We start from the raw sequence: 17,607 nt of genomic DNA, 5'->3' as shown, positions 1-17,607 counted from the left end.
TCTTAAAGACCACTTCAAAAGTTTCATTGGAGAAAGCTCTCCTCATTCCCCAGAGTCCACCTCTTCCTCCTTATACAATGCTTTTTTCATCCAGAATTTATGCATTACCCTCAGATATGTACAGATTATTTTCTACAGTTGAGTATAATCTTCCTCTTGTTCCTTTTTCCCATTCCCCTTAAAACTGGGAAGGAGAAGTCAGTGCTCTGGTTGTTTGAAGAACTTAAGATTAATTTTATTCTGAGTGAGGAGGTCAGTTTTGATTCCGTGTCCCCTTTTGAGAGGACTGTAATTTTCTATATTTTCCTCTTTGCAAAGGCAATGGCAGGGGAGGGAATGTTGAGAAGACTAGATATTGGGGGAGAAGCTACTTCCATTCCTTTCCCCCTTTCTCCCCACCTGGATCTTACACTCTGCCTCATTCCCTGAATATAGACCCTCTCATGCCCAATGAGGCTCATCAAAGTGTAAGTGACTCAGCAGCCTTAAGTCCCAGAGAGATTTTCAGCCCTTCTGTTTATCCCCAAAGGGAGACTGTCACTTACAAGGGACATGGAGACTGGTGAGCCCTTAGAATATAACAACACAATGCAAGAAAGGAGATAGGTATTCTTAGTAAAATATTGCAGAAGATGTGCATTGGTTTAGTCATCCTAGCTGAAAAGTGTTAGTTGTCTTCTAGACACTTTATGTGAGGGCTTCACATGCTCCTCTCTACCGTTGAGGACATGAATTGACCCCTTCCCATTCTATCCATTAAGGGGCACCAGAGAAGACACAGAATACTTACAACTCACAAAACTCACAGAAAGGCAAGATCCAGTACCAAGGAGTGAGCATTTGAAGACATACCAAACAGGCTAGAAACGTCACCCAAAGACTTGACATGGTTAGGAAGTTTTCAATGGATGAGAAGCCATTGGACTGGCTGAACATTCTCTAGGATTGTGTGTGTGTACTTGACCAGCTGACGGTAAGGCCGTTTTGTTTTAGGTTTAGCCATGTCTCCCTTTACAGTAGAAAGCATACTGGCAGAGTTATAGCAGAAAATGAATGTCATGTGTCAGAGTAAAAATAGCCATAGTTCTGGAAGATTCCAATTTAATCACACTGCTTCTGATATTAAGGCCTCTTGATTCTCTCTATCCCCACCATCGACTGCAGCAAGTCAGATTTCATGGATATGAGCAACCAGCATTGAGCCATTCTTATGATTTATTAACTCACTGCACCTTCCAGCAGTATCATGAATAATTTGTGCTGTGCTTAACACATAGAGGAAAGAATGGAACAGTTCATTTTCCATCAGCCAAACCTAAGAATGACTTTTTTGGCCAGTCAGTTATTATTTGATCAATTGACCCCTCAGTTAACCCTGCACCTGGATTAAAAGATAGTTGATGGTGAAATTAAATCGGACTGTTTCATGAATCAAGGCATTCACACTGAAGAAAAATATTCCTCACAAACTGCAAGACTTTCATAAATTAGTACTGTGAAAATGGGTTCTTTTTAAATGATGTTTGGGGTTCCAGCTTAATTTTACACTTTTCTGTGCTGTTTTAAGGAAATGGTGCTTTATTTACGCTGCTGGGCATAAAACTTTCCTGGCTTATCTGTAATAGCAGAATCTTGTTCTACTTTCTCAACCAAGTAAGGACAAGGATGATAAAAGCACAATGGGGAAATAACCAAAGACATCTGCTTATCAATTGGCCATTTTTTTATAGGCACTGGCCTTGAAATTCAGTGGCAAATGGGACTTACTAATTTGGGAAGAGAGAACAAATGCTACTACTTTTGTGGAAGCTAATGCCTTTCTCTAGGAAGAGATGAAAAGTTAACTCTAGTGAAAACAGCAGTGACTAGAAGTCGGCCTGGTTTTAGGCCAGAGATCTACCACAAGCTGAAGTGCAGTCTTGGGGCAGGACGCTTCACTCCTCTGGATTTTGATTTTCTCAACTATACAGTGAGGGAACTTAGATGAGATCTAAGAATCCTTTCCCACTCTGACTTTTCATAGTACTAATCAGTGATGATGATGATGATGATGATGATAATGTGTGTGCACGCTTCTATTCCCCAGCTCCTTCGTGACAAGATGGCATATAACCTCACTGTGGTAGGTGGCCTTTAAGATGGCCCTTGGTGGCCCTTGTCGGTGCAATTCATACCTTTGTGTAGTCCCTCCAGCCCTTGCCTTGGGTGTGGGCTAGACTTATCGATTCATTTCTAACAAATAGAAAACAGTGGAAGTGATGGGATACCCTTTCTGAGATTAGGTTCCAAAAAGACTGTGGCTTCCATCTTGTTCACCTGCTCTGAGACAAGCCAACTGCCTTGTTGCAAGCTGCCCTAGGACAGGTTCATGTATGTGACAAGACCCCATGTGTCTGTCCAACAACCAGCAAGGACTGAGTTCTGCCAACAGCTATGTGAGTGAGCTTGTAGCAGATCCTCTAAGGGACACCTGGATTTCTGATCGCAAAAACTCTGTTAAATGTCTGTTGTTTAAAGACTCTAATTTTGGAGTAATTTTTTATGCATCATTAGCTAACTAACATACTCATCAAAGGCTTTGCCTTCTAACTTGACAAGCTTCTCTCGTTACCATTACTAATATTTTATTTTTCATCTTCAAATGAAGTTTATTTGGAGATTGGGGACAGTATTAGAAAGGGGAAAAAACCATCCTTTCTTTGCCCTAAATGTTTAATGATTTATAATAATAGCTTACCTTTATTGAGCACTTTCTACCTAAGAATTATGCGCTAATGCTCACGGCAGTTCCTTGAGGGTCAGTATTATATTGTACAGATGTGGAAATTGAGACTTGGAGAGGGTAAATAATGCAGGATGGTAATAATGTAGTGGGTAAATAATACACATGAAGTGAACGACTGATGGAGATAGAGTGGTGTTGACAAGAGAAAGGATACTATCACTACACTGTTAAAGCTACAAAATGAGTGTTGAGTTCCAGTTGGAGCACCTCACATTAAAAAGGATTTTTGTATCCCTTAGCATAACACCATCCAGGTTCAGCATTGTTGCAAATGACAGGATTTCCATATTTTTAAGGCTGTATATGTACATAAAGGGTATAGACATACACAGATGCACACATACCACACACAATGGAATATCATTGCATTGTACTGTAGTATATATACTACATTTTCTTTATCCATTTATCCATTTACTGACACTTAGGTCATTATTATACCTGGGCTACTGTGAATAATGCTGCAAGGAGCACAAAAGTTCAGATACCTCTTTGAGATCATGGTTTCCTTTCCTCTGAATATATACCCAGAAGTGAGGTTGCTGGATCATATGGTAGTTCTATTTTTAATAGCTGAAGAAATCTCCATACTGTTTTCCATGGTGGCTGTACCAGTTTACATTCCCACCAATGGTGTGCAGGTTTGTTTGGTTGGTTTTTTTCTCCACATCGTTGCCAGAATTGTTATCTTTTGTATTTTTGTTAATAGCCATACGAACAGATGTGAGGAGACATCTCATTGTAGTTGTGATTTGCATTCCCCTGGTGATTAGTGATGTTGAACACCTTTTTATATGCCTTTTGGTCATTCATTGCATGTCTTCTTTAGAAAAATGTCTATTTGGGTCATTTGCCCATTTTTAAAAATTGGATTGCTTGGTTTTTTTTGTTATTGGGTTGTATGAGTTCTTTGTTTATTTTTAATATTAATTTATTATTAGATATTTGGTTTGCAAATATTTTCCCCTATTCCCTAAATTGTTTTTTCATTTTATTTGTGGTTTCCTTTGTGTGCAGAAGCCCTTTAGTTTGATATAGTCCCATGTATTTATTTTGCTTTTGGTGTCACATTAAAAAAGATTATCGCCAAGACCACTGTCAAGGAGCTTAATCACTATGGTTTCTTTTAGGAATTTTGTAGGTTCAGGTTAAATCCACTTTGAATTGATTTTTGTGCACGGTGCAAGATGGGGCAAACAGAGAAAGACAAATGCTACATGGTATCACTTATATGTGAAAACTTCAAAGAAAAGTCAAACTGGGGCACCTGGGTGGCTCATTCAGTTAAGCGTCCAACTTTGGCTCTGGTCATGATCTCTTGGTTCATGAGTTTGAGCCCCACATCAGGCTCTGTGCTAACAGCTCAGAGCCTGAAGCCTGCTTCGGATTCTGTGTCTCCTCTCTCTTTGCCCTTCCCCCGCTCACACTCTGTCTCTTTGTGTCTCAAAAATTGTCATTGGGGCGCCTGGGTGGCTCAGTCACTTGGGCGTCCAACTTTGGCTCAGGTCGTGATACCATGGTTTGTGAGTTCGAGCCCCATGTTGGGCTCTGTGCTGACAGCTCAGAGCCTGAAGCCTGTTTTGGATTCTGTGTCTCATTCTCTCTCTGCCCCTCCCCCACTTGTTGCCTGTCTTTCTCTGTCTCTCAAGAATAAATAAGTATAAAAAAAATTAAAAAAAGAAACTGTCATAGACTCTGGGTCTGGAGTTCTCTGTTGTCCTGCAAGAGAACAGGATGCAGGATTGAAAATGCGAGAGAGGCTAATGTCTGGGAGGAGACAAGAGCTCTGAATAAGGGTCCTTGCTCTGTTCTTATTAAGATCAGAAGGCTTACAAATGTGACGGATGTGCACAAAGAGACAATGAAACTGTGAAAATAAACTCATGGGCGTGGGACAAAGGGGGTTTTGAAGATATGTGGTCTTAAAGGTATGGGTCAATAGGAAACAAAATCCTGGCACCTGGCAGATGGTTGTTTATAGCAGACATGACGCCCTACCTGTGTTTACCTAAATTGGCCTAGGGGACAAGAAAAACAGCATGCTACCTCAGGGTCAACAAGGCATCTTTCTTTTGCTAATTAGCTCCGCTCTGGGCAACTTCACCTGGCTGCAGTCTATAGCACTGTTTACCTGTTTACCTAATTTGGTCCTTCCTTCCTGTGAAAGCAGTTTTCTGCTATTGTCCCATACCTTTTTGTCCTATACTGGGGGCCTTTGTGCTGTTTAATCTTATTTACCTAATCTTGGATGTTTTTCATCCAGAGGTTTCCTATTCCTTTGTCCTGTACAAGGGGCCTTTGCCCCATTTACCTAATCTCGTTTACCCAAACTTGGGCGTGTTCATCCTATGGCTTTCTAATTCTTTATGCCTTGTTAACTCATCAGTGTAGACTCAGGGAATTCCTAAGCTTATTCCCCACGAAAAATAAATAAACATTAAAAAAATTTTTTTTGAAAAAATTAAACTCCTAGAAACAAAGGAATAAAAGTGATTTCGGGGTTGGGGGCAGGGAAGATTAGGGAGAGGATGGTAAAAGGATACAAACTTTCAGTTATAAGATGAAAAAGACATGTGGAACTCATGTACAACACGTGACTATAGTTGATAACACTGTATTGTATCATTGAAATTTGCTAAGAGAGTAGAACTTAAATGTTCTCACCAAAAAAAAAAAAAAAAAAAAAAAGAATAGGTGAGGTGATAGATATGTTAATTAACTAAAAACAACAACAACATGGGATGGTATCCCCATGGGGCTCTGATTGAGCTTAAAGGAAAAATCCAGGAGAAATATGACATACCTGTGTGTAAGACAGATTTGACTTGTGTGGGCTATAAGTAACAGTTTGAATCATCAGGTGGAACTTTCAAAAAAGGCAAGTGTCAGCTCATTATAGGGAGGAAGTCTGTAACAATAATAAGCATTTGGAACCAGTGGGTTACTTAAAAGAGTGAAAATATGTTTCCCCTTGGGTGCTCAGGCAAAGAAAGGCTTGGCGTCTGTCTCCTCTTCTAGGGTGGGTTACAAGAGATTTGGGCATTAGGCAAGGCTGGAATGAAAAGTCCATGAGGAACTTTCCAACTGAGATTTCATGATTCTGGACATTGATCTGAATTCTGATAAAGAGCCCAGACCTCTTGGCCATTATCCAAGTGAACTATTTTGCCCTTCTTCATCTTTTCACGCTTCCATCCAGAACTCTTACTGAAGTGGCTAAACAAAATATCCTATCTGAAACAATTTTGTCTGTGTTCTGGGATGGTTCACATTCTCCTGGCTCTAGTACAAACCCAGATATGTGTCTGCAAAGAAATCCAGGACACCTCTTTTCTCCATGTCAGCCTGGGGCCACTTGTCAGTAATACATTTGAGGAAAAACAGAATATTCATAAGACCATTGACTAATTTTATTCTTTTAAGCCAGTGTCCTTAGTCTCCTTCCCTCCCTCCCTCCCCACCCCCTTGCAGTGATATTGAGTTTTGGCCACACAATGGGACATGGAATTCTAAGGACTAAAAAAATATCAATAAATACTTGTTTAATGAATGAATAAATCCTTATCTTGACAGGACTGAGATTCCTTCTTTCTTCTTCCCACTAAATCCTCTTGTGAGTTATTGCTGGGCAAGGAAAGAGAGTAGGACAAAGTCTCTCTTTGCAAAAGCTCCCAAATGTTTTTGTGTACTAGGTAGTTCCATCAGCCTTTGGTTATTTGTAGCAAATATCAGAAATGATTTGACTATTTGACAGAATAAGTAGATGATTGAATTTTGATATCATATATCTTATAATTACCATGTGAGTGGTCACTTTTATGGTTCAGGTTTGGATTGCTGCCATTAAATGAATATTCTGGTTGATATGTTGTTCTTATTTAGAAGAGCCGGACTTCCAATTTTCTAAGAGTCATGCTATATTCAAATATACCAACTCCATGGGGCGCCTGGGTGGCGCAGTGGGTTAAGCGTCCGACTTCAGCCAGGTCACGATCTCGCGGTCCGTGAGTTCGAGCCCCGCGTCAGGCTCGCATCAGGCTCTGGGCTGATGGCTCGGAGCCTGGAGCCTGTTTCTGATTCTGTGTCTCCCTCTCTCTCTGCCCCTCCCCCGTTCATGCTCTGTCTCTCTCTGTCCCAAAAATAAATAAACGTTGAAAAAAAAATTTTTCAAATATACCAACTCCCAAACCATATTGAACAGCAGTTTTTCTTGATGATTCAGAAGACATCTTAGAACATACAGAACCACAGGAACAACATTATGAATGTGGACTTTTGTACTGTTGTAAATTTAAAGAGAAAAATAAGAATGAAGAGGAAATACAGATATGCCAGAGAGGCTCTTGGAAAACAGAGTGATGTGATAAAAGTTAATATCAATATTGAGATGAGGTCATAGGAAGAGCTCCAGGGTCCAGCCAGAATATAATGGATGATGTCAACATTTCCAAGAGAAAAAAAATCTATCAACCAAAGGTATGTGATCAACATGAAACAGAAAACATCACAGTGTCCGCTCAGCACTGGTCAGGGATACAAGATTGTGTGTAGGGGTGGTTGCAGGGAAGGAGAAACCTTTATGTGAAAGGATGGAATTGGACTGGTGTTAGCTGACAGAAATAGAATTATTAGAAATGAAAATGTAGATAAATGTTGAAAATTATAAGTCCAAGTTGGATTTTTACAGAAGGCTTTATGAAAGAAGATGAAAACTGGAAATATTTTAACATGAAGATGAGTTAATGCAAATAAAAATATAGCAGGAGAGAAATTTCGGTCAAATGTGCCCAGATAAATCACATAACCAGTAAGATACAGAAGATAGAGAGTTCCTTGTGTCTGCCTTCGTGAGACTTTAAGAGTGGGATAAGCCAGGGATGCTGACAGAGGTAGAGTGGGGTCTTGACCAAGACTGAATTTCAGCACATCACTTTCAGTTACCTAAGTAAATGGAACCCATAATTACATTATAAAAAGAAAATCATATTTAAGGGAAGTAATTACAAGCTTCTTATGTAACTTTTGAATGTCCGATAGCTATATTAAAAGAGTATAAAGAAACAGTTGAAATAAATGTTATAATATATTTTATTTAACCCACCATTTCCAAAAAAATATTCTCGTTTCAATATGTAATGAGTAAAAGCTATTGATGAAATAGCCCACGTTCTTTCTTCCCACACTAAGCCTTCAAATTCCGGTGCATTTGACACAGCACATCTCAATCTGGAACAGCCATATGTCAATAGCGACACGTGGCTTGTGGTTAACATATTGAACAGTATTCCTCCAGAATAAAGCAGCTAAGTTCACACTATTTGGAAAACTACGTCAGGAGTTTTTGGAACGTCTGAAGTCCATCCCTGAGAGGGGCTTCTAATCCCAGGTTATAATTCTTGCTCCTAAAATTCCTCCAGTTCCCAAAGGATCTGATGTCCCTGTCTCCAGCAAACAATGACAAAGTGGCCTTTGCTTTTGTGGCTTACGTGGGGGAGGGTGGCACACTGACGAATCAGAACTTTAAAATGTGGGTCTTTTACTCTTTCTGCCTCTGCATTTTGGGCACTAACACCCCAACTCCATCACATGCTGTACTCTTCTGTTCTTGTTTTAATTTTTTTATTCAAGTTAATTAACCTACAGTGTAGTCTTGGCTTCAGGAGTAGAACCCAGTGACTCATCACTTACATATAATACCCAATGTTCATCCCAACAGTGCCCTCCTTAATGCCCATCCCCCATTTAGCCCATCCCCCCCACCTACCTCCCCTCCAGCACCCTCAGTTTGCTCTCTGTATTTAAGAGTCTCTTATGGTTTGCCTCCCCCTTTGTGTTTTTATCTTGTTTTTCCTTCCCTTCCCCTATGTTCATCTGTCGAGTTTCTCAGATTCCACATATGAATGAAACCACGTATCTGTTTTTCTCTGACTGGCTTATTTCGCTTAGCATAATGCGCTCTAGCTCCATCCGCATTGTTGCAAACGGCAAGATTTCATTCTTTTTCATAGCTGTATAGTCTTCTGTTCTTAACTCCACTCTCAGTTGCTACAGGTGTGTGTTGAGTGGGGGAGGGGGAAGACAAATAAATAAAAAGAATTAAAATTAATAGAGACTTCTTGTTCTGGCCTGCCAGATAAGCCGGCATAGCCCTTAGCAGGTGTCCTTTGTACTTCTGACAGGGGCTTATGAATAAGTAAGAAAGAGGATTTGTACTTAAATATCAGGAACATTCTAATGCTTAGCCCAGCTATTACCTCACTCTTTCATCGCTGGCATTGTCCTTCTCCAAATCATTTGTCCTCGGGTGGGTCTTGACAAAGCGTCTGCACAAAACTAACAGGCGTGCAAAACCTGGATGAGCAAAATTGATTCGCCTATAATTTGTTTGTGAAGCGATCAGGCCGTGGTTGAAGTGATTTTAATTTCAGAGCCCGAGTCACCAGTCTGTCTTTTTGTCAGGCAATTAGTTCCACTGGCTGGGCAAGAATGCTGTGATGCAAGGGGCTGAGGGGAACTGGGCAAGTGGAAGTGGTCCACCCTTTCTTTTCGCTTCCCCTGAGTGTTCCTCATGCCAGGCTCCTTTTGTTTCTCTGGTTTATTCGAGGTAAAATTCCCTGCACACTCTGGGTGCCCCTGTTGACTTTGCTGGGCATCGTGCTGTGGATAAGTGCTCTGGATAAGGACCCAGAAGGAGGTAAACAGAGGAAACTCTAATAGTAGTTACAACTTTGGGACTGTCTGGCCATGTGTTAGACTCTTCAACATGTGATTTTATTTAATACACTCGACAACCTCCAATGACAGGTGTTAACATCTTCATTTTACTAATGGCAAAATCAAGGGGCAGAGAGGTTGGTTATTAACTAAAGTCGCACATCTAAGAAGTGGAGAGTCATGGCCGCAGCGTGGGTACTTTTAATCCCTGGACTGTGCTGCCCATGCAGGCCATTGCCTTTCGGACTTTGGGGAGGAACCATGTTTGGATTTAGAGGCCAGATAACAGTAACCTCAACAAGGCACTTCCACCTATGAGGGCAGGGACTTTGTTAGTATCCTTCAAGCCCAGCTGAACCTGCTTCATCCTAGGCATATAGGACGTGCACCCATATTTTTTCAGTGACTAAAATGCATTATCCCATCTGATTTTCACAATAAGAGGTAGCAAAGAAAGGTATCATTATCGTTATTTATGATTATTTTACCTGAATTGAAAGGAATATCTCATATTCACAAAGTGACTCAAATAAATTTCTGAGTCATTTTAATTGTCAGGTTGACAACTTACCTATAAAGGTTAAAGGTCCCAGATGCAGGGACCACTTCCTGTACATTCTGTATCACCTTCCCCATAGTGCAGAGTGCATTGCCATGGTCAAGGAAAGTTCTGTCAGACAGTGCTGCTCTAGAGGCAGGCAGAGGCTGGTTGGTGATGACCTAACATAATACCCTACTTCAGAGCCAGAGGTAGAACTTAATAATTTTTGAATGAATAAATGAATGAATACCATAACGGAACTGTTTTCTTCATATAGAGTAAGCTAATTACGGTGATCAGTCATAGGTCGAATTAATGCTTTCCAGGGTAGCTGACTCCATTTTTCAAAGTGAATCATCAAAAACTGCAAAACAACTCATTTCTTAAACGTGTCAAAATGCAATTTTAAATGTCATGCTAAGTAATGGCAAGATGCTAGAGTGGGTTGGTCAGTGATTACTGCTATTTAACAGTAATTTAAAAACAAGGCAAGAGCAATGTTTGTACCAATATGGCATCCAAATTGTCAAAACCAACTCTACTTAGATAATGAATTAATTCATATGTATTAATAATGTATTTCATTTATTTTATACCATTTTTCATGGAGTTTAAAACGAGTCATAGTTATTATGTTAGTTAATATCATGTCATCTGTCTACACCAGAAGACTGGCATTGCCTTTTCAAAAAATGACAGAGAAATGACAAAAAAAATAAGGTTTTCATTTACCATGATGCTCAGCGGGTGTGATATCCTGAGTCCCCGTTTCTTGCCCTGCGATTGTCTCACCTATATTTTGTGGGGGGGCACTTGAATTAAAAAAGAATAGTAAAACAGATGCAGAAAGGTTTGGCTTCTTATACTAAACTTCTCAGAAAGTGCAGATTATCTTACATTGTTATATGCTTTAACCAGCCTCTTTGGGAAAAAGTGCCTTTGAGCAATTCAGCAAGTTGGTATTTTGTGGCAACATTTAATCCCTTATGTTGCTTACTTTAACCAATCTCATCTGGAAAAAAAGCCTTAACTAAGACCGATCTAATACAGTTTGAGGGAGGGGCATATATCCAGGGTAAAGCAACCCATTTATTTACTTATTGAATGTTTGCAAGTGCCAGACATGTGCTAGGAACCCAATGATGACTGGCACACAGTCCCGGCTCTCAAGGATCTCCTGGCCTACTGGGAACTCAGGCCAGTAAACTGGTCATTACCACGGAGGGTGACCAGTACTATAATGGTAGTAAGCAGAGTATTCTTAGGAAGCCACGTTGTTCACCTTGGGGGAAAAGAAAAGATTTGCTGGGAAAATAGAAATAAATCATGTCATGATGCCTAGGTAATGGTTAGATGATGAGAGAGGCAAAGAGAATACAAGAAAGAGAGCACGTCTTGGTTGAAGAATTACAGGAAGTTGTAGTGTCGCTAAAGCACAGATTCAAGGGGCCACAGTTGGGTGGTATGGTGGAATGAGGCTCCAGGGCTGTGCTGTCCAATATGGTAGCCAATAGCCACAGGTGGCGATTTAAATTTCATTTCAAATCAATTAACAGTCCATAAAATTAGAAATGCAGTCCCTGAATGGCACTAGCCATATTTAAAGAGCTCAATAGCCACTGTGGCTACTGCGTTGCACGTGCAGATATAGAATATTTTCATCATCACAGAAGTTCTGTTGGATGGTGCCTCTGTAGAGGTAGACAGGGGCCAGTCAGCAACCAACTCTGGATGAACTCTGAATGACACGCAAAGGTACTTGGAGCTTATACTGAGAACAGTAAGATGCCATTGAAGTGTGTGTGTGTGTTTTTATATTTATTGATTGATTTTGAGAGAGAGGGAGCACGTGCATATTGGTGGGGAGGGGCAGAGAGAGAGAATCACAAGCAGGCTCTGAGCTGTCAGTGCAGAGCCCAAAGTGGGGCTTGATTTCATGAATCATGAGATCATGAACCTGAGCTGAAATCAAGAGTTGGACCCTTAACCGACTGAGCTACCTAGGCGCTCCACAACTGAAATGTTTTATACAGGAGAGTAGAATGATCACATTTATTTATTAAAAGTCACTCTGTAGGGCATAAAAGGAATTAGAAGCAAGACTTGGAGTTCGACCAGTGCAGAGAGAGACTCTTTCATTCATTTGGGCAGCTGGCTAATGATGGCACCATTAACCTCGACAGGGAACAAGGGAGAAGGAATAGATCTGGAGGAGAGAGATGATAAATTCAACTTTGTTCTTGAATTTGAAGTCAACAATGAGGCATCCAAGTGAGCTCGCAGAAGGCATTTCGGAAGTCAGATCTGAAGGCCAGGGGACAAATCTGGGCTGGAGATAAAGATTTTTAAGCCAACACTGCATGGATGACATTTGAAGCCCAAGGAGTAGGTGAGGTCTCTGAGGGAGAGAGTATGGAATGAGATGCTAAGAAGGCCAAAGACTGAACACTGAGTGAGGAGACCAGCCTTGGAAGAAGTGCCCAGAAAAGCAGCTGGTGAGGCAAAAAGAGAATGAGGAAACTGTATGGGATTCAAGTAAAGAGGATATTTCAGGAAAAAGGAATGATCATCATGTCAAGTGCTGTAGAGATGTCCTCTCTGTAATCCCTGTGCCATTTTAAAATGTCTACCTCATATCAGACATACAGTAAAACCTTGGTTTGTGAAACATGCTGGTAATCCAAAGTGCTTGTATATCAAAGTGAATTTCAAGAACCACTGGTTCAGTTGTGATCATGTGACGTTCAGTGTCACATACTACTCGCGTTGCAAGGCATCGATTGTTTATCAAGTTAAAATTTATTAGAAATGTTTGCTCATCTGCAGAACACTCGCAGAACAAGTTAATTGCAATCCAAGGCTTTACTGTATTTGTAACCACTCTTATTCTCTGTACTTCTCTAAGCACACTGGAAGTACACACTAAGTCTTCTATATTTTCATGTTCATTTTTCCCAGAGTAGGTCTTGCATATAGAAGGTGCTCTTTTGTTAGTCGTCTAATTATTTTCCAGCCTTAGAATTTGAGGCTTTTATTGGACTTAAATATATACAAAGTGTGTATCCTTTTCATGTGTTTTCCTCTTACGTCATTTTCTCTGATTGAATGAAAATGTCTTAGTTCCTGGTGAGGGTAAGGTCACGATAAACTCATAACTTAGTAAAATCTCATGTTTTCAGGAAAATTTTCAAATTGGGGGGGAGGGGACAATTCCCTCTGAAACAGAAGAAACAACTAAGATGGATATGTTTTCATAAAAAATTTTTATTATGATCATTTACACCAGTTCCTTGATAAGCATATAAATGTAAACTTTTATCATTGGCATTGTTTCACATATGACTTATCCAAATTCAGAGTTAATATTGTCATTTGAGTGTACCGGTAGTGAGAAAATTTTATTATATTCACAGAATATACATACACGTGCATTCAAAATGGGTCCCTCGTTAAGCCAGTGGTATAGACACTGTCCCATTGGCCCTGCTTCTGCTCCGCAGATGTACATTGGAATCAGTAATGTCGTCCACATGCTCCTCGCTCTTCTTTTCCTTCAGGCTATTGATGAATCTGAGGGTAATTTCATCCCACTCCTCTGGCAAGAGCATCAGCAGAAACCCAATGCAGATGATGATCGTAGCGGCCAGGCGGACAACACTGAATATCACCTCCTGCTTCAGGAGATCCACAGCTAGGGAAGAAAAATCAAGCCGCAGTTTATGACTGTTTCGAAGCTCCTTTGAGAGCAAATGACCAAAGTCGTTGCTATTTCTAGAAATTTCTTTCTTTAATTTTTTAAAATTTGATGGGGGGGGGCGAGGGGCAGAGAGAGAGAGAGAGAGAGAGAGAGAGAGAGAGAGAGAGAATCTTAAGCAGGTTCCGTACTGAATTCAGAGTGCAACGAGAGGCTTGATTCCACGACCCTGCGATTATGACCTGGGCCAAAATCAAGAGTTGGACACTCAACCGACTGAGCCCCCGCCCCAAGGTGCACCAACTACTTCTAGAAATTTCTAAAGTCTCCCTTGTTCTTTCAAGCTCGTCTTTCCTTTCTCTATATCATTATATTGTTCCCTTTGTTTGCATTCTGTTCCTTCTCTCTAAATCAGATTTATCTTTCAAGGCTCATGTCATCTCATTTAATTACAACTCTGCAGTTTTTATTTCTTGAAACTTTTCTTCTGTGTCCCTTCACACTTCTCCAGTTTCATTGGCCGCTGAAGATTTTTTCAAATGAGCAAAGCTTTTTAATATATATGTCTTTACACATGCTGTTCTTAAAAATTTTTAATTGAGATGGAATTCCTATCAATTAAAATTAACTATTTTTTTTAAAGCTTACTTATTTACTTTGAGAAGAGAAAGAGAGGGAGAGAGAGCGTGCATGTGCGTGAGCACCTGTGAGGTGGAGGGGGATCAAAGAAGGAGAGGCAGAATCCCAAGCAGGTTCCACACTGTCAGCACAGAACCTGATGTGGGGCTTGATCTCACAAAGCATGAGATCATGACCTGAGCTGAGATCAAGGGTCAGATGCTCAACTGACTGAGCCACCCAAGCACCCCTAAAATTAACTGTTTTATTTTATTTTATTTTATTTTATTTTATTTTATTTTATTTTATTTTATTATTTTATTTTTATTCATTTTTGAAAGAGAGCACAAGCAGGGGTGGGGTGGAAAGAGAGGGGGACACAGAATCAGAAGCAGGCTCCAGGCTGCTTCAAGCAGTCAGCACAGAGCCCAGCGTGGGGCTCGAACCCATGAACCGTGAGATCATGACCTGAGCCGAAGTCGACGCTCAACCGACTGAGCCACCCAGGTGCCCCTAAAATTAACTATTTTAAAATGAATTTAGTGGTATTTTGTACATTCACAATGTTGTACAACCACCACCTTCATCTGGTTCCAAAACATCTCCATCACTTCAAAGTAAAACCTGTTAAGCGGGGCCTGGGTGGCTCAGTGGGTTAAGCGTTCCACTTCGGCTCAGGTCATGATCTCTCAGTTTGTGGGTTGGAGCCCTGCCTCGGGCTCTGTGCTGACAGCTCAGAGCCTGGGGCCTGCTTCCAATTCAGTGTCTCCCTCTCTCTCTGCCCCTCCCCCGCTTGTGCTCTGTCTCTATCAAAAGTAAATAAACGTAAAAAAAGAAATTAAAATCCGTTACCCATTTGTTTTGGGAATGGGAATCTGCTGTTTGGGAATATGCTGTTTGTTTCCATGGATTTCCCCATTTTAGGGATTTCGTATAAATGGCATCATACCATATGTGGCTTTTTGTGTGTGGTTTCTTTCACTTAACGTGAAGTTTTTGAGGTTCAACCATGTGGTAGCATGTATCCATACTTCGTGCCCTTTTATGGTTGAATGATGCCCCATTGTATCACAACTTGCTTGTCAATTCATCTGTTGATGGACATTTGGGTGCTTTCACCTTTTGGTCATTGCGAGTATGCTGCAATGACCATTCGTTTATAAGCATATTTTTGAGTCCCTGTTTTCAGTTTTTTGGCACATGTAGCTAGTAGCGGAATTGTCGGTCATACATGTTGTGCTTTGTACAAGCAATGCCCTTTCCTTCTCATATCCACACCATCCAGCTAATCTCTCCAGTAGCTCTCCCTTTTGGCTTCTTGCAGGAAGCTGGCTGGATGCCCTTCCTGGGTGCTCTCAGAGCATGCATTACATACATTCCTCTATCAAAGCAATTCTGTCTCTACATCATATCTACTCAATTCCTTTTGTCTCCCTCTCTCCACCACATGGTCTTGAAAGCAGACACTAGGTCTTATTCAGGATCTATCACCAGCATTAGGCACAGTTCCTGGAACATCCTAAGTGCTCAGCGATGCTTTATTGAATGAATGAATCCCTGGATGAATGAATGATCTTCCATAACTCCACTCCTTTCTGATATTTCTTTCTTCTGAATATCTTATAGTCCCAACAGTCTGTCTCAAACAATTTGGCATTTACTAACAAATGGTACATGGAGTTGTAAGTTATTTCATACATATCGGTCTTACTTTCCAAATTCAGTGAAAGTTCCTTTGGGAATGTCCAGGGTGTTTTGTTGTTGTTGTTGTTTCTTTTACAGTCTTGCGCATAGTAAGTGCTCAATGAACACTTGCTGATTGTCCTGGGGGCAAAGGAAGCTGGGTACCCGAGACTTGGAAAAATAGAATTTTACAGTTGGAAGGACTGTACAGTCTTCCAAATCACTCACTTTCATTACTTGTTCCACTGACAGCTTTCACTAAAAGATTACTCTGGAAAAACAGCTTCTCTTCTCATCCCTGAAGTGAGTCAAATTGCCTTTTCATGTATCTGTTCCAGAGGGCCATCTGCTCTGCCCCCAGGAGAAGCTTCTGCAGCTCCCCACGGATAGTCTGATGGGGAGCCAACACCCTGTACATTTCCTACACTTTCATTAGTGACGTTTACTTGAGAGTCCTATGCTGGGATGCCTTTTGTTTCCATAGGACTTCCTCTAAAAATACCACAAAATTAGGTTGTCAGGGAGATTACATGAAACCCAAATGATACATTTGGTGTTTAATTCTAAAAGCACGACCAAGAAAAAACAGTGTTTATAGCTGCAAATTTTAAATCTGCTGCATAGTTATTCTGTTGTCTGCCACCTTCATGATATTTAAAAACATCTTCTCAGGCAAAGGACATAATTCACAATTGCTCGAAGAAACAACTCGGGGTGTAAAAGGAACATGAGCAGAGACTTATTTGCACATGTCAAATCACACCAGTACCTGCATTTCCAGGAACGCTGAGCACTGTCCCAATGGAGATCAGGATTGGGTATGTCAGCACCACGCCGACATTCACCAGGATGTTGAAGGCTGTAAAATAATGGAGGATACAGAGGATGAAAGGAAATTGACACGCTGGGCTCTTTCCTTCTTAACATAATAGAACCGATGTTTTTGCTAAACGTGCCTTCTAAACTTGTCCTCACCTTTGGTCGATTAATCCTCTAATTTGGGAGATGGATGTAGGAGTTTCTCGATTGAAGTAGTCCTATTCTTTTTTCTCCTCTGCCACCTTGGCTGCCTGATCTCTTGCCACTTGGCTGGCAAAGGGTGTGCGAAGCAATTGCAAAGCAGTGAAATAACCAATTCACTCCACCGCTTATTAGCACTATAAAGGCAGGTTGGGGCCAGCCAGAGGTTGAAAGCAGACTACTGATTGAAGTTTGGGCTTTCTCCCTTTAATGCTTTGCTCTATTATGCCACATTCCTGGATAACTAACAGGCTCTAGTGTTACTACCTAAAGGAAGATCTATCCAAGGATGGCCTATGCTGTTTTGTTCCCTCTCTCTTGCAGTGGGCATCACGCCGGCAAACAAAAGTGTATTCTGTGTAATGCACAGAACCTCAGGGACCCTTTCCGCATCCCAATTTGTGCACAGACTACCCAAGGGCAGGTCTGCAGAACCAAAGGAAGGTATAACTAGATACATTTAATTAATATCTTTGGGTCCTTTTAGTAAAATATAAAATCGGTTAAAATAATCCTCTACCTCCCACAAAAATGATCAAAACTCTAGGTTTT

The 17,607-nt window shown here is 40.8% G+C and overlaps 1 protein-coding gene and 1 long non-coding RNA gene across 3 annotated transcripts in view; one reads left to right on the top strand and one right to left on the bottom strand.

The window, feature by feature from the left end:
• The window catches only part of LOC147579937 (uncharacterized), an 82,888-nt gene that overhangs the window by 53,887 nt on the left and 11,394 nt on the right, over window positions 1–17,607 (top strand). The gene's annotated exons all lie outside the window — the stretch shown is intronic.
• Window positions 13,285–17,607, bottom strand: part of SLC35F4 (solute carrier family 35 member F4) — a 364,805-nt gene continuing 360,482 nt past the window's right edge. For both annotated transcript variants that reach the window (XM_086709658.1, XM_086709657.1), the window contains exons 7-8: window positions 16,805–16,894; window positions 13,285–13,731 (exon numbers count right to left, since the gene is read on the bottom strand). In XM_086709658.1, coding sequence (XP_086565784.1) covers window positions 13,490–13,731; window positions 16,805–16,894 — 332 coding nt within the window. In that variant the 3' untranslated portion in view covers window positions 13,285–13,489. The remainder of the gene's footprint in view (window positions 13,732–16,804; window positions 16,895–17,607) is intronic.

Source organism: Puma concolor, chromosome B3, assembly GCF_028749965.1.
Source record: "Puma concolor isolate L17-30 chromosome B3, mPumCon1.1.hap2, whole genome shotgun sequence".
Taxonomy (NCBI): domain Eukaryota; kingdom Metazoa; phylum Chordata; class Mammalia; order Carnivora; family Felidae; genus Puma; species Puma concolor.
Note: the sequence above shows the minus strand (reverse complement) of the source record. Positions and strands in the feature narration are given on the sequence as shown.